The sequence below is a fragment of the Olea europaea genome, unplaced genomic scaffold, assembly GCF_002742605.1.
Source record: "Olea europaea var. sylvestris unplaced genomic scaffold, O_europaea_v1 scaffold586, whole genome shotgun sequence".
Classification (NCBI taxonomy): domain Eukaryota; kingdom Viridiplantae; phylum Streptophyta; class Magnoliopsida; order Lamiales; family Oleaceae; genus Olea; species Olea europaea.
In genome coordinates this window covers 301,902-319,129 of record NW_019264200.1, presented here as the reverse complement: position 1 = coordinate 319,129, position 17,228 = coordinate 301,902, and the positions used below count along the sequence as shown (strand labels likewise).

At 32.5% G+C, this 17,228-nt stretch overlaps 2 protein-coding genes across 5 annotated transcripts; one reads left to right on the top strand and one right to left on the bottom strand.

Moving 5' to 3' along the window:
* The first annotated feature begins 210 nt into the window (after window positions 1–210).
* LOC111389373 lies at window positions 211–4,333 on the top strand. Its single transcript, XM_023014296.1, has 5 exons — window positions 211–400; window positions 553–712; window positions 820–966; window positions 1,055–1,154; window positions 4,167–4,333. Exons 2-5 carry the CDS (start codon window positions 692–694, stop codon window positions 4,331–4,333), a joined length of 435 nt encoding a protein of 144 aa, XP_022870064.1. The 5' UTR covers window positions 211–400; window positions 553–691.
* Window positions 4,334–5,548: 1,215 nt separating this feature from the next.
* LOC111389391 (gibberellin 2-beta-dioxygenase 8-like) lies at window positions 5,549–7,624 on the bottom strand. 4 transcript variants are annotated; one of them, XM_023014316.1, is made up of 5 exons: window positions 7,579–7,624; window positions 7,109–7,199; window positions 6,435–6,895; window positions 5,975–6,299; window positions 5,549–5,901 (listed from the first exon to the last, which is right to left on the bottom strand). In XM_023014316.1, exons 2-5 carry the CDS (start codon window positions 7,148–7,150, stop codon window positions 5,671–5,673), a joined length of 1,059 nt encoding a protein of 352 aa, XP_022870084.1. In that variant the 5' UTR covers window positions 7,151–7,199; window positions 7,579–7,624; the 3' UTR covers window positions 5,549–5,670. The 4 variants fall into 4 exon arrangements, with proteins under 4 accessions (XP_022870084.1, XP_022870081.1, XP_022870082.1 ...); XM_023014313.1 differs by having other exon boundaries at window positions 7,315–7,589; XM_023014314.1 differs by having other exon boundaries at window positions 7,328–7,589.
* Window positions 7,625–17,228: the final 9,604 nt, after the last annotated feature.

The window sequence follows — 17,228 nt, the reverse complement described above, 5'->3', positions numbered from 1 at the left end:
GATTAAACCTAAAAGTAATAATATTTAGCACTACTGAAGTTAAGCACCATATGGCATCAGATAATAGATTTACTTAAATGTAATCTTACATTATTCATTTAATTGAACTTATTAAGTGTGATCATTTAAATCGATAGTATACTATCACTAGTGCTAGATAGCATTATTTTAAATCCAATTAAAAGTCTCCTTGTGTACACAAACAAAACACTGCACATGATTTCATTCCCTTTGTCTTCCTTCCTCTCTCACTCATCAAACCTTCTCAATTCTCTCCCACCCATTAAATATGTACACACACACACACAAAGTGATCCCAGGCTCAAGAATTATGTATAATGGTTATATTTTCCTTTGTTTGAATGAAGAGAAGATTTTCGTGTGGAAGAAGTAAAAGCTGGTAAGCTTTCAAATTTACCAAATTCCAACCTATAATAACAATTTGTAGCAGTTGAAGAAAATGATAAGTCTTGTGAATTAAGCTCTCTTTCTTATCCTTCACGAAGTTGACTAACTTAGGTTGTGTTTGTTTTGTTGTGTCGTTTGAGTCAGATGGCGGACGGTTATATACGCAACTTTGTTAAAACCGCCAAACAACCCCCTCCCATAAGTCCCTATTTTTCTCTTCATTTCGATCCCTAATCTTCCGTGAAATTATTTGAATTCTCTCTGGTACACAAGCTGGAGAGAAATGACTGAAAATCGAAAGTTGGTAAGCATAGTTTTCCTTACTTCTTTATGCATGTTGAACAAACGTCTAAAATCTGCATATCTTTGTATACGAAAGTAACTTATTATCTATAACTTTTTTGATTCCAGGAACCAATGGGCTCTGATAATCTGAGAGCAAACTGTGAAATTTCTGATCATGTAAATGGATTGCAATACACAGCCATTAAATCTGATTCTTTTGTGTTAGATATGGAATGCTTAGAGAAAGATATTAATGCAAATTCAAGAATTAAAGTACTTTTTGCCTTTCTTCATTTGATCTTTTCTGGGATTATGCCTTTTTCTTTTTGTTTATGTATGTGTGATTTTGGATGAAAAAAAGTTGCAGAGAAGTCTTTCAAGAAAAGGAACATTTAGAGGAGTCGACAAGAAAAATACAGCCAAAGAGAAAGACGTTAGTGTCATTACAACTTCGCCAAGAGGTAACAATTATTCCTTTTCTTCATTTTGTCCTCCATGGTCATCACGATATCATTTGTTTTTGCTCCACGGCTCGACCCCACCATTAGACTAACGTATCAAATTAAACTAGTCAATTTGATCCAATTATGAGGAAGTTCGAGTAAAAATGGTCACCATGCTCTTGTTCATTTGTACATTTTTGTTTCGTGGTGCTTGTCAAGTACACGGTTTAGGTCACAATCGAGACACCATTCAAAAATGCTTGTGTACTATCTTTTATTCACAAACTTAGCTCCCGTTAGATTTTTAGTAGATTTTGATAAAATTTGATGAAATGTGCAATTGAAAAGTTGATAAAATTAGTGGATTCCATAAATTGTGTGAGTTTAAGAAAAATGAATTTTGAAAATCGAACCAAACATGAGCTTAATTTTTATATAAGTTTGGGATTTTCACTGAGTAGATGCAGAGCCACTCGGTGGGCTTACCATCACGCTCGCTTGGCCTATTATGCGAGCCACTTGTTTTATCGAAGTGTGACTCGATTCGCAAGATAACTCGTGAAAATCACAAACATCTCACACGAATATTTTGCTTCTTAGTTTGCGTCCCTAACTCGTCCACGTCCCATTTCTAATGTAGAGAGATGGTCCGAATATTATAATTATGATGATTTCTATTATTATAGGATATGATATTGATGCAAATGACAGGTGATGGGCAGCTATAAATCATTAAAAAATTAATCAAACATCAATCAGGCCGAAACACGCGCCACCTGTATATGCCCATATCCTCTGTTTCTTATACTACTGTCACGTTTCTGCATTAATTCTCAAGGAATTAGGACTTGGTTAACAAAATTAATGAAAACTTAATTAGTACCAATGGAATAGGTCAACCACTTCTCTTTAAATACATTTATTTAAATTTTGTTCCACGTACCCTCATATACAAATTGAATTCATTTCCTTTATAGAAAACGTAACTCGTGCATAATTTTTATAAATGACTGCAGGACTTGTACCCTAAACTGAGGTGGACAATGAACACAAGGATTAGAATTTGATTTCTTATATTTTTATTTGTTTATTAGGTTTGATGTCCAGGTTATTAGATGGGCACTGCAATTAAAATTGCTTGATATGAATGAATTTTTTTCATTCAAAATCGTCAAGAGTCAACGAATTCTTAATTTCTTCAAGTTTCAAGTATTTTCGTAATTAACATGTTTTTAAACCTCTCTTTATTCACCTTAATTCAGCTGCATGGCAACCATTTGATACAATGCTTGTGTACTATCTTTTATTCACAAACTTAGCTCCCGTTAGATTTTTAGTAGATTTTGATAAAATTTGATGAAATGTGCAATTGAAAAGTTGATAAAATTAGTGGATTCCATAAATTGTGTGAGTTTAAGAAAAATGAATTTTGAAAATCGAACCAAACATGAGCTTAATTTTTATATAAGTTTGGGATTTTCACTGGGTAGATGCAGAGCCACTCGGTGGGCTTACCATCACGCTCGCTTGGCCTATTATGCGAGCCACTTGTTTTATCGAAGTGTGACTCGATTCGCAAGATAACTCGTGAAAATCACAAACATCTCACACGAATATTTTGCTTCTTAGTTTGCGTCCCTAACTCGTCCACGTCCCATTTCTAATGTAGAGAGATGGTCCGAATATTATAATTATGATGATTTCTATTATTATAGGATATGATATTGATGCAAATGACAGGTGATGGGCAGCTATAAATCATTAAAAAATTAATCAAACATCAATCAGGCCGAAACACGCGCCACCTGTATATGCCCATATCCTCTGTTTCTTATACTACTGTCACGTTTCTGCATTAATTCTCAAGGAATTAGGACTTGGTTAACAAAATTAATGAAAACTTAATTAGTACCAATGGAATAGGTCAACCACTTCTCTTTAAATACATTTATTTAAATTTTGTTCCACGTACCCTCATATACAAATTGAATTCATTTCCTTTATAGAAAACGTAACTCGTGCATAATTTTTATAAATGACTGCAGGACTCGTACCCTAAACTGAGGTGGACGATGAACACAAGGATTAGAATTTGATTTCTTATATTTTTATTTGTCTATTAGGTTTGATGTCCAGGTTATTAGATGGGCACTGCAATTAAAATTGCTTGATATGAATGAATTTTTTTCATTCTAAATCGTCAAGAGTCAACGAATTCTTAATTTCTTGAAGTTTCAAGTATTTTCGTAATTAACATGTTTTTAAACCTCTCTTTATTCACCTTAATTCAGCTGCATGGCAACCATTTGATACTAGGATCAAAAAACACGTGATAGTGTACACCTTTTATGTTGGATTTTTATATCTTTGCAGAAGCACAATCGATAGACAGAAAGTCACTTTTGTCTTTTACTTTCTATCGTGTGGTTGGAGAGTTAATAAAAATCGTGGATTCCACGAAATGTATGATTAAATTGAAGTTTTATCATTTAACAATTACATAAAATTTTAACAATGTTATACCAAACAAGAACTAAAACATATGCATTACTGAATAAGTGAATATTAATTGTGGATCCTTTTAAAATGTACACTTCTTGCAGGGTCTCTTATCTTTTTGTTCCATCCACAATTGGCTACACATAATTTGCACAAAGCTGGACCCGAGCATAGGTTTAACAGGTCGCTGCCTCAGGTCCAGCTCTTCAAGGGGGCCCAAAATTTTTTTTTCCATTTTTTCTCTCTCTCTTTTTTTTTTGGTAAAACCCACTAATTAACGTAAAAGAATTCTCTCATAGTTGAGATGTTTTGTAAATGTCTTTTACGTTATGTTTTAAGTTAACAATTGGTTATATAGTACACCGTTGAATTTTGATTTACGTTGATTTTGGGGCCCAATTTATAGAGTTCGCCTCGGACCCCACGATCATAGGACCGGCCCTGGATTTGCATAATGTGAAATTTGGGTAATATGGCAAGCTAACATATTTTTGACTGTATTTTGCAATCTGCATGGTATTAAAACTGCAGTTGCCTTACATGGTGGTAGTACGCCGGAAAAGCCCCTAATTGTAGCCATGGGCGGCGACAATAATTCCATCAACTCACCAGTTCACAATCAGATCACTATCATGAACGGCAGCATGGGAAACACAGCCATCGAAAGTAAATTTGAGACTAAGAATTACCGCCCCTGATTTTCGATCATTGTTGGTGCTCATGTTGTACTTAGTGCGTCGCCATATGGTGATGTGAAAGACTTATCATCCAGTAAATTCTTTTCTGTTGAAAATTTTATACATAACTATAATTACCATGTCTATATTCTACATGATCTCACCCTATATAACTTCCCTTTCCCGCCTCTAATTATTTCATACAAGAAACCTTGAAAGTCCCACTTTATAACCAAGACTTCTAACATCCTTTTGAACTTGTTGTCTGTATTCTCTGAAGCTAAACGGTGGAAAAGGGACCGACTTTCCATTGGCATGGGCTTCAAATTTGGCAGATTTCACTTTTTTCAGCAACTTTTCCTAGTATTATTATCTTTGAACAAGACGACAGGAGGTAGCACTAAGACAGAGATGGGGAATATTCAACTTTATACGAGTGGAAGGATCAAAAAACACGTGATAGTGTACACCTTTTATGTTGGATTTTTATATCTTTGCAGAAGCACAATCGATAGACAGAAAGTCACTTTTGTCTTTTACTTTCTATCGTGTGGTTGGAGAGTTAATAAAAATCATGGATTCCACGAAATTTATGATTAAATTGAAGTTTTATCATTTAACAATTACATAAAATTTTAACAATGTTATACCAAACAAGAACTAAAACATATGCATACACTAATTACTAGTAATTCCTCAATATGACGAGGTGATCACATCATAGAAGATGCTTATGAATGGGTTTCAACATCATAAAAAACCTAACTTAACCTGCTTGGAGAAATGGTAAATGGTTTGGTTGGAACTTTACATCATTGAAAACTTTGGATAAAAAGTTTGATTTGATTTGATTAGTCTACTTTGTGTTCATCAAAAGGTCCTTGAATAATTTTATTTTTATTTATTTATTATTATTTTTTTTTGTTTTTACTGAGATTACAATACAAAGCTATCATTATTCAAGAAGACTAATCACTTATCAAGAGTCGAATTTCACAAATATGGTTATGATTGGCTAATATTCAATGATGACCCATCAAGACTAGCATCTCGAGTTACAACTTATAGTGCTCTTTCTATATGATGTCGAGGAAACTTGTGAGAAAGAAATATAAATACCACATATTTATCCATACATTTCGTGGGATTTTGGATTAGGGACTAAGAATTACCGCCCCTGATTTTCGATCATTGTTGGTGCTCATGTTGTACATAGTGCGTCGCCATATGGTGATGTGAAAGACTTATCATCCAGTAAATTCTTTTCTGTTGAAAATTTTATACATAACTATAATTACCATGTCTATATTCTACATGATCTCACCCTATATAACTTCCCTTTCCCGCCTCTAATTATTTCATACAAGAAACCTTGAAAGTCCCACTTTATAACCAAGACTTCTAACATCCTTTTGAACTTGTTGTCTGTATTCTCTGAAGCTAAATCTTCTATAGGCAGAAGGTTCAACACAACTCTGTATAACAGTGTCGTAAGACGGACACAGGAAGTAGGCAGTCGAGTACCTCTCTTTCAGCTTATTAGCCACAACGCGGTGGTTTACGCTTTTATACACGTTGTTGCTCCAAACCTGCATTCATTTTAAGCGTCAAAAAATGTCAAACGAGCACTTTTTTATCGTTGCATTAAATGGTAAAATGTACCTGAAACAAGTCTCCGATGTTGATAATGAGAGCCTCTGGATTGGGTTTAACAGCAATCCATTTCCCATCTTTGACTAATTGCAAGCCTCCAACGTGATCTTGGTGCAATATTGTGAGGAAATCGCTATCAGTATGTGGCATTAGCCCAAACATTTCAGGTGAAATAGGGCATGCTGGATATCTGTTCATTCGAATAAAGCATGTGTTTTGCAAACAAGTTTCTTTGAAGAATGTTGAGTAATTTCGTCCCAATTTCTCTGCTAAAATTTCTGCCAACTTTTGTGCTAGCTCAGACACTTGTGCTGCAAATTGTTCCATTGTTGAGCTGAATTCATAAAAGGATCGGGTTAACTTACAAAAAGCCAATGTTTGATAGTGCTGATAAGCTCTGGATTCTATGGGATGTGTGTATAATAAGTAGGATCTGATGATCGTATGAAATATGTAAATAAAAAGTAACCTCAGAGTGCAGTGGCCACCACAACCCAAGATATCACTCAAAGACACATGATAAGCTTCTGACCAAGAGAACTGCTTGAGGCAATTCGGCGATGGTGTCCCCCAAATGTAACTCCCAGTCGAGAACTTCAAATCCTTGCCATTCGTCTTCTCGTGGAATGGCTTCTTAAACGCCTTCATTTGTTCTTCTCTCATTTTCTCCAATACTTGGCTAGAAATTCCGTGGTTTACAACTTGAAAAAAACCCCATTCTTGGGAAGCTTCAGCTATCTGTCTCTTGCATGCCTCTCTCTCGGAATCTCCGAGGTTTAACATGTTGAGATCAATCAATGGAAGTTCACGTTCCTCGACGACGAGTAACTCCTCCGAATTCTTTCCTAATTCTATGTCAGCCGAACCGTTGAAGAGGTTTTTGTATTTTTCTTGAAATGGTGGATCAGGGGATTCTTCCATTCCGATTGGCTGAGCAGTAAAAGTCCATTGTTAAACCCAAAACTTAAGTAGATATACCACAGTCTAGGATGGAAAGTAAATTCTTTAGGATTTGAAGTGTTCTAGGAATGTTTCTTCATGATGAATATAATTTCAAATTCGACAGACATAAAATCCGTATGTACTGTTCTATCAAAAGAAAACAATTTCAGTAGCTTTATTCTTTATTTGATTTATACTTACTTGGTTTATAAGATGCTCTGAATGATTTACAGATTTAACCATCTTTCCTCCAACAAGAACTTGTATGGATCTCTTTCGATAAGTTCTGCTCCTGCATTAAATAAGTAAATAGTCGTTTCAAAAAAAAAAAAATCTCCTTTCAGACAATAACAAGTAACACTAATGGTTGCATGGCAAATTTGCGACACCCAAATATACATACTGACGTTATATACATACACACAGAGGGTCGTGGAGAGAATTAACTTGGTATCGAGCAAAATTGTAACTTAAAATCTCGCTACACAAAAACAAGATGGAAAAACAAACTGCATGCAACAAAAGAATATAAAAAAATGTGAAGGATAGATTCCTTGAAGACAAAGAAATGGTGTTATCAGATATGAAAAATGATGGTTCTAGGAGGGGAAAGAAAAAGAGAGAGAGACAGAAGAATGAATATCTAAAAGGGCAGTGATGTTTTGACTTACGTCGAACAGAAAATTGCTTTTGGTTTACCCTAGAAGATTGGAGGCTAGATATTTAAACCGAAAAGGGGTGAGGGCAACCACCAATTATTTCATTATTGAATTTTACGAAAATAGATAAAGATTATGTGTTTTAGAGAAGAACACGCTGCTCATATTAGGATCAGCGAAATATTTTCCATAAATGTACCGTATTTCCTTAACCTTATCGAGGAGAATGTGCCGTATTTCTGTAACCTGTTCAAGGAAATGACGATATTTCAATTTTGGTGGAAAGTGATTTTTTGATCAAACAAATTTCATATTATTCATAATTTTTATTAACTTTTCAACTACATATTACATTAATTTTTATCAAAATCTGTCAAAATTTTTATAAAAAGTTTGTCCCATAGGCCTTAAATTTCCATATTTTATATTTTATGTAGCACGCATAATACTTATATGTGTATTCTCCATTTATTAATTGTATAGGATATTCAAATCAACTAAATTTTTATTAAATTACAATATATAATGTAAGTTTGGTCAATCCATAACGGAAGTCTTTTAAGTCTATGCAAATATTCTGTAACTTATCATTTGGTGTCATATTTTCTTGTTGATTTTTATATAGCTAGTTTAGTATGAATGCACATTTATCTTATCATTAGTACATATTTTATTATATTTATCTTATGGACATATTGACTTAACCATAAATGATATTATTTGTATGTATTAGCATAAATTTTATGAGGGTTTTCCAAACTTTTATAAGTATAGTACTCGTGTTCTGACATATCATTTGTGGTACCCATATTTCTAACATCTTAAATTGTGACACTCATATCTCCAACTAACAAAATAAATTTATTTGACCATTAAATGATCACAATACTCACGTTATGTCAAGTATGGATTGAAGGGGATAGGTTTCGTGACCACTAAATTTTTTTAGTATATTCATACTTAAAATGAAAGCTGAAGTCACTTTTAGATTGTTTTGGAATGAAGAAAATTTTTTCGTATAAATTTATCTTTTAATCTAACATCACTGGAGCATCGCATGATCATTTAGTGTTCAAACAACTATGTTTGGAGACATAAGTATAATAAATTGTAGGTCGATAACAAGACTACAATACTTATGAAAAGTTGGAGGCTGTGTGATGTTAATAAAAGTTAATAGAAGTTTATAAAAGCTTATAAAAATGAAGTTTGATTAGTTATTTTAACAAATGAAGACTTGACCAGCCAAGCATTAGGTGAAATTTACTCATATGACTACAAAAAAAATTTGATGGTGAAGCTAGGTATATGTCACTCAATGATTAGTGATATTCGCGCATGCGCACCACAATATCTATGAAAGTACAGCATAAACTTGCCCCTTATAGGGTAGTCGAGTTGGTGGAGTAAGTGAGCGTGAAGGTCTTTGATCACGAGTTCGATTCCTCCTACCAACACTTTCTCAGTTGAGCCTGTAGCACCAGCTTGCCTAGTGCGATTTACCTGATTGACGTAATTTGCAGGCTATTATATCAATTCGAGAGTTTACTCAGTACACACCCGAAAGATAATGGCTTCGAGTTTCCCTATCATATAAAAAAAAAAAAAAAAAGTACAACATAAACTCTAGTAACCTAATAATAAAGTTAGTTTTACAATTGTGGTTGACAATATTGATATTATCATAATTTGGAAAGTTGATTTAAAAACAATTTTTAAAATAAATGAATATAATACTGTTATGTTATCAATCAAGATTGTAAGAAATATTGTACAAACAGCCTGATTGTAACTTGGTTCTCAACTTTCCAAGTTCTCTCTCACATGATTATTACTTTAGTTAAAGAATCCATGTCGGCATTCCCGTACATGATTACGTGGCAAACACTGGTTGAGTCCCATGTCCACGCCCATTTAATACAAATGTAGGACGATAATTTAAGGACACGCATGTGCAATGCTCTCACAGGAAGAGAAGGACCCTTAGTACCTATTGTGTTGTTGATATCAGAATCTCCACAGGATTATTAAGCTGTTGTTTGAGCTCCATTTTTCATAAGAATGAATTTTTAAATGGTATATTGATGAGAAATATATGACTAAAAAATAAGTAAAAATTTTAAATTTACGTGAAATATTATGTTATTGAAAAATGTGTGGTTGAAATGATATTACAATGCTGTTTGAGAAAGTATTTTTTTTTAAACAATGTTAATCAAACATAAACTAAACATATCATTTGATTTCAGAAACAAGGACTAAACATATCATTTGATTTCAGAATGCTAAATGAAAAATTCAGTTTCAGTTTAAGCCCCTGTTTATTTTTCATTATTTCAAATTTTTTTTTTCAAGCTTATTTTTAAGCACTTATTATTGTAATAAAATGTTTTACATGTAAACTCCATTTTTTCTACTTTTAATCTTACATTCTCCAAAATTGTCTATTCCAAAACTCATTTTCACTTTATAGTGATAGATAAACATGGGCTAAGTGGCAGTAACTTCTTTAATTAATCATCGAATGCACTAAAGTATATCACGACACTATTACACAATGAATTAGGGAGCTTGGAGCGCCATTACCGCTTAAAGTGATATTAATTATAGCTAATTATGAATAATATTATTCTTGACTAAGATTGCACTTGAGAGAATCCAAAGTTAGGTAAAGTCTACAAACTTCAATAGATCATCCTTACAATTATTGGTTGTCAAGTTGAGTTGCAACCTACCTCTGTTTGAATCGATGTAGTACAATCAAGTTAAATTCAATCGTTTTGGTTGAAAGTTTAGTACAAGTCCATCTTTAATAGAATAAAGCTAAGTGTACAATAGCCCCCTGGGGCACTTCTCCACTGGCAAAGGACGGGCTCTTTTAGTGCTGGCAGATCAGAGGTCGTGAGTTCGATTCATGGGGCTCTTGAAAGGCAATGATTTATTCTTGGAAGGCAAGAGAAATCTTGGAAGGTAAGGATTATTCTTGGAAGGCAAGGCGCAACTTGGATAGGCTTGCTAGGTACTTTAGCAGATCAGTTGGGGATGGCTCGGACCCTGGCTAGTTGGAGGCACATCCCGCGGTTAACAGGACTGTGTGAAGAGGGGCCGGATCACAGACCCAAGGATTAGTCAAGAATTGGATACCTTGTAAAAAAAAAAAAAGCTAAGTGTACAAACATGATTAATAATATTGGTTGACAACTATGTATTATCAAAATTAAAGCTTGTGATGTAGAAAACAGTTTATAAAAATAGATGAATATGATGTTATCACGCAGGATGTTGTCAACTAACATTATTAACAAACACTGTACATATAATATGATTCTTTTTTATAAACCAATCTATTTTGAGGGGGTATAGAAGCTAAATATATAAAATTGGACTTTTTTTTTTTCACAAACTAGTAAAGAACAAAGGCTGGGGATTAGAATACAAGTTACTATGGGGTTGTTTGACAAACTTTTAGGAGATTAGAATAAGAGTTTTATGAAACGTGTTTTTAGAAAGTTGACAAAAGCTGGAGATTTAATGAAATGTGTAGTTAAAATTAAATATTAATCAATTAAAAAGTCGATAAAATTTTATCCAACAAACCCAAAGTTTTTGAAACCACACTACCCAAATATGCCTAAACCATTCGTATATTTGTCAAATAAAAAACTTTTGTTTGTACCCGAGCATAAATCCTCTTGAGATTCTCTATTTTACCTCGAAAAAGCTAAGTCCCACTGTTATTCGTTTTCTTAATGTTATATAGATACTCTCGACTACGTGATACAAATCATTATTTAGAATCTTTCGCTGTTAACCATACTCGCGATCAACATAATTTTAGATCAAGATTGAAATTAAAGATTGTTGACTAGCCACACCTATCTGCTAATATTGCCTGCCTTTCATCAACGCAAACCCTCCAGGAAAGAAAAGAAAAGAAAAAAGGGAAAGTGAGCACATGAAAGGAGAATATATTGTGGGAAGTAAAAAAAAAAATAAAAATGGGAAGAGAAATAAAGAAGCAATCTAATCATGGGTTGTGGGGCTATCAATGATATGAAATATAGGTTGATTTGGACCTCTCGCGACTTAGAAGCTAATAAAAAGAGAAAATGGCCAAAACTAACTATCATTTTCTATAGACTGTCACAGACTCACAAATGAAAATCAGTCCTGTGGTTGGGGGACTGAAGAAATAATTAACGTTATCTACAATATGGGTCCCAAAATTAAATATCCGAAGCAGGTGAGTTTATCTCCACAAAGGTATATACATAGTTTCAATGGGCCACTTTTCTAGCGGCCGACATACGTACATTCAATATGTACACATCGTATACATAGTAAAATGCATAGAAATCCTAAAACAAATCGAGTGAAAAACAAAGAAGAAAGATAATACGCAAATTTGTGCTCAATAGGATTATGACGTATCTACAAGAAATTTAGAACATTATGTTTTGTTTATTAAAAAATAAATATTTATACGTTTTGAGTTAAATATTCTTTGCATAATAGATAAATGAGTAAGAGTCATTGATTGTAGAGCGATAAAGTTATATGCTTACGTAGAGAAGCAGAGAAAATATAATTAATATTTCAGTAAAAAGGGATTTATCTTATACGGATCTATAGATGTGTGGCACTCTATTATGTATATGGATCGAAAGGTCAATTACTCTTATCGGTTGGGGTATACGATTTTGTTTGATTGCAACAATTGTACAATAGAGAGTAAAGACTCTAATACACCTAGACGTTGTTTAGACTCAACCAAATAACTGCTGACTAATTTTAGTAGGTACCATGCAAAAGTAATCAATCACGCACGATTATTTTATTAATTAATTAAATCATTTATACGATACTAGCTATTCGTGAATTTAAGATTCTTTCAAACTCCAATTGGCGAGATTATTAAATAACGATCAATATCTCGGTGTGTCATGAACTTAACAATCAATATATTGGTATGTTAGGAATTGATAAGAGTCAAGTTATTGAGCGGATATTCGTGTTCAGAATTCGTCCATTGTTCGATGCGTTAATGAGTTCATTTGGATTTTTTCTTTAGAGAATAATTTGAATTTCAACTCTAATTGAAAACTCCTAAATTCGTGACCGTATCACGAAAAAACTATTTAAGAAAATGCGAGCAACAGTGTGAAAATAATTAGAAGGCAAAACAATCATTTCACCTAAATCTGTGATTTTTATATAATTTATAATTTTATTTTATGGCCTTTAGTGGAAAAAACATGAAAAGTAATAATTTTAATGGACAATCTTGAAGTTGTTTTATTGAGCGTAATTATTGCAACATAAGTTTTTCTTATAATAAATTTTTTATACTGGACGGCCTTGAGTTGATTTGACTAGACAGTTTTGAATTGGCTTGACCGGCTAAAAAGTAAATATTAATATCTAATTTTACTTCATTTTTCAACATGTATAGTACTACCAATAAGTTTTGTCACTTTATTTATTACTTGTTTGGTACAGATTTTAAGTCGATTAAAATAAATTTTTTAATCATTATTTCACTTTTTCTGTCGTCATTTTTGAATTCTTCTTTTAAGAATAGGACCCACTTTATCTTATAACAATCAAAAAATTAGTTATCAAAATTTCTACCAAACAAGCACTTATATTTAAGTTAATGTGGAATACATGTCATGAATGTACTAATTCTGGGATAAATTAACATAATAATCAAACCATAAAATAATAAGAGTAATGTTATTCGTAGTGACTAATTAAGACAGTCGTCCTATGTACAACACATATGGTAAGTTGTTATTTGATGTATTACTCAATAAAATAACTATAATTCGTTGAAAAGTAGTTACTTTAAATAATATATTTCGATAGCATTTTCTAGAGGCTTCATGATACTAACCTTCAAACGTGGTACAAGAAATGGTAAAAAAATTTGATCAACTCGAGATCTACGAGGCTCAATTGAAACAGAGTCAAAATTTTGTCACGTTGAGTTGGTGGAATGGGATAGGGCAAGAAATCTTGACCCAACTCAAGTTTTGGGGGGCAGTATCGATTATCCCGCCCCCATTATAAAATTAAAAAAAAAAAAAAAAAAAAAAAAAAAAAAAAAAAAAAAAAAAAAAAAAAAAAAAAAAAACCCCATTATACCCTCCTCCCCACCCAAATCCTGAACCATGCCGCTCCGTCCTAAGTGGGATACAATGGCGAGAAATCTCTAACAAATTCTATCTCATTGCCATCCCTAATGGGTATAGTGTCCTCTGTCCATGATAACACGGGTTAATTGTTATTGCAATAACATAAACCTTTATGTGGAGATTCCTATAGTTAAAAGACAATCAATAAATTTAGGTAATCATAACGCGGTGGTGGTAAGTGGTAGCTGGGCTGACAATGTGAAAATAAAAACCTCATGTTCACTAATCATATAAATACTTGTCCAAAGAATTTGATTAATGTTGCGATTTGAGATGGAACCTCATGAATGGTGGAATTTTAATATTATTTAATAGTCTAGAATTGAGTAGGAAGTTTTTAACTTGAATTGGCTAAGCGCCGTTTGACATTATTTTTGCTTTTATTTTTGTAGAAAAGCTTTTGTGGAAAGCTATCGTAATTTTTATTTGAAAACTAATATTTATAAGAACTTTCAATTTCAGAAGTGTTTTTAAATAAAGTCATATTGAACTAACTTTCTCTAAAAACTCTTTTAACTATGAAAAGCATTTTAACAAAATTAGTCAAAAGGATCCAAAAACAATTTTTGAATCTCAAAAGCTCTTTTTCTTTTCTTTTCGAAAATCATGCCAAATGAACCCTCAAATGTCAAGAAGATGGTCAAAACAATAATAATGGCGAATTATAGTGGAGGAAAAGTCTGGAAGTCGCATTCCTGTGCAAGGTGATTGAATTGAATTAAAAATTAGGATTGTGTGAACGTAAAGTTGAGCAGTGGGAATCTTTGGCGGGTCATAATCTTGTTAAAAGAATAATGCTTATTAGCATTAGTGATGTTAACACCGGTCTAAATTATAACACTTGATAAATATAATTAAATGAATCATGTACTATTGTTTTTAAATGAATTTATCGTTTAGTGACATATAGATGACACCTAAATTGTTGTTTGATCTACATGCTACATATCATTGTTATTATTAAAAACTCTTTTCCATTGGATCATCTACTGGGACTAGAAAAATCTTTTACAAATCTTGTTAAATAAGTTAGAGAATGTAATGGGGCGGATCGATGTTGGGGTAAACTCCCCGTCCCTGCTTGCCAGGTAATTTTTCGTTCCGTACTCGTTTAAAGAGGGGTGGGCTCTTGCCCCGTTTAGTACCCATGTTTTTTTTTGTTTGCTTGTTTTGATAATTCATTTTATTACCCTATTCATTAAAATGAGACAATAATATATTTATTAGATTTTTAATTAATTTATTTATTTTTAAAAGTTAAATTATTCATTTGGTAAATTAAAGCTTTTATTGTTTGTTATATTCTTTAGATAATCTTAGTTATCATCTTTTACTAGAATTAATGAAATTTTGTAGAGTTTTTCATTTAATGTATTGAATTCTTAAAGTCAAAAAAAAAACAAAAAGATTAAACGGGGCGAGGCCCTTGTTACCCGTACCTGCCCCGAGTGCAAAGCTCCCCTCCCCATCCCTGTCCCGACCCGAATGCCGGATTAATCAGGTAATTTTCACCCCCGTTCGGGATGAGACCCCTGGGGTATCGAGTTTGACGGATTTTTGTGTCATTCCTAACATAAGTGTCTTTGATTTACTTTACTTTTTATGGGAAATGTTATTTTTTTCACCAAAAATCCTATTTTTGGATTGTTTGATTGACAAATTTTTTCATGAAAAATATTTTTCAAACTTTTGGTCAAGTGATCATATTTTTCTCAAAAACAAGGAAAAATATGTTCTTTACGAAGTGGTGATTTTTATGTTCTTGATAACTCACTCTCTCTCTTATTCTGCCCATAATAGAAAATGGGCAAGGATAATAATTTTTAAATTAAAAATTAAATCAATTAAATATATTTAACTAATAATTTCCATATAGATAAGTTTAAGACAATTGAATTACCTAAAATTTAATTTTTTTTTCATACAAATTTCATGCTCGCAATCCAACGTGTCCTTAATTTTATTTTCCACCTATGAATGGTTGGAGAGTGAAAGATTAATGATATTCATTTGTATTTATTTGTATTTATATTGTTGAGTTATGTAAATTCAAAATGAAATTTGGTACTTGTATCTTGGTTTACTTCGACGATGTACGCGATTTGGGACAACAATATGTTTAATGCACTCAAAACTTGTGCAAAAATGAAGAGAGAAAATGTCCAATTTTCTGTCAACTTTATCTAATTTAACTAGAGTGCGTAAATATATAAAATTCTTACAAAAAATAAAATAAAATAAAGACATTGTCTAATGACCTACACGGAATAGCATTTGCTTCTCATTTTTCGTGTTATCATAAAAGAGATTCTCACGGTATCAACTTCTTTTAAAATATCTTATAATTTTTCAAAATACTTTAAAAAAATATCCAAACATGTATAAAAGTAACTTCTTAGTTTCAAATTTTTTTTTTTTCAAAATAATGCTAGAGATACCCTAAATATACTAGAAACTATCTTTAGATATGCAGTTGACAGTTGACACTTAGACTTGTGTTAAATATTCGTGCTGCTAGATAACATTACCTTAATGAAAATGTCTACACATCACCTTTCTTTCATTTACTCAATAATCTTTGTATTGACACTTGCTGTCAGCTGTTCACCCCGAAGTCTTGTACTAAATGTAAATTGAATAGGGGTGAAGCTTGGGTTGGATGAACTTCCCTGTACCTGTCATGTTGATGATTTTCAAGAAAATAGGGTTCGAAAATAAAATATCATAATTTATCGTTCTTTTTAATTTATCTATTTTAAAACTTTAATAATAAAATAAAAATATTCAATTTAGATATATATTCTTTATTCGTGTTTTGATTAACTAGTTAACTAACGGGATAAAGTTTTAACAAAAATTAATGTTGGCAAAATATGATTTGATGGAAGAGTTGACTGTGTTTTAAACAGTCCAATAATATGGTGTCATGTGATATTAGGTTAGCATGATTCTCTTTCTATCTATGCAACACCGTTCATTACAGGTTAAATGCATATAGCCCATTTCTTGTTCGGTATCTATTTAGTGAACAACACTTTACAGCACCCTCCCTCACAATGAGGGGGCTCACAAATTTAATATTCATGTTGACCTCCTCAACATGTGAAAGGGCTGTATAGCATGATTTACAAATAGTTTTTCCCCTTTCTTGTTCAATCGTTTCACCAAGTAGAGCTTTGACTTTGAGTTGATTTTTAAAACTTTCTCAAATATTCCTTATTGACTTTTCTCATGACAAGGAATCTCCTCGAATTCCCACCTTCCTAATGGACTCCATGTAAAAGTGGGTATAACTCTTATTCAAGCTGAAGCAGTCCCCGAGTTTCCACAGCTTTGCATTTGTGCCCTACATTTTACGGGAACCACAAATCTTCCCCTAATGTTTTTGAAATAAATACATAGGTTACTGAGATTTTGGAAGTCTTCAAATTGGTCCATAAACTCTGTGAGTGTTGCAAATAGGTC

What these genes read in the sequence shown, in the direction of transcription:
- LOC111389373 (XM_023014296.1), top strand. Translation starts at nt 692, where the DNA reads ATGACTGAAAATCGAAAGTTG. An exon ending in ATGCAAATTCAAGAATTAAA is followed by an intron (nt 967 to 1,054) that starts GTACTTTTTGCC and finishes GATGAAAAAAAG; the next exon opens with TTGCAGAGAAGTCTTTCAAG. An exon ending in CATTACAACTTCGCCAAGAG is followed by an intron (nt 1,155 to 4,166) that starts GTAACAATTATT and finishes TTAAAACTGCAG; the next exon opens with TTGCCTTACATGGTGGTAGT.
- LOC111389391 (XM_023014313.1), bottom strand. An exon ending in GGTGGCCACTGCACTCTGAG is followed by an intron (nt 6,300 to 6,434) that starts GTTACTTTTTAT and finishes TTATGAATTCAG; the next exon opens with CTCAACAATGGAACAATTTG. An exon ending in ACATCGGAGACTTGTTTCAG is followed by an intron (nt 5,902 to 5,974) that starts GTACATTTTACC and finishes AAATGAATGCAG; the next exon opens with GTTTGGAGCAACAACGTGTA.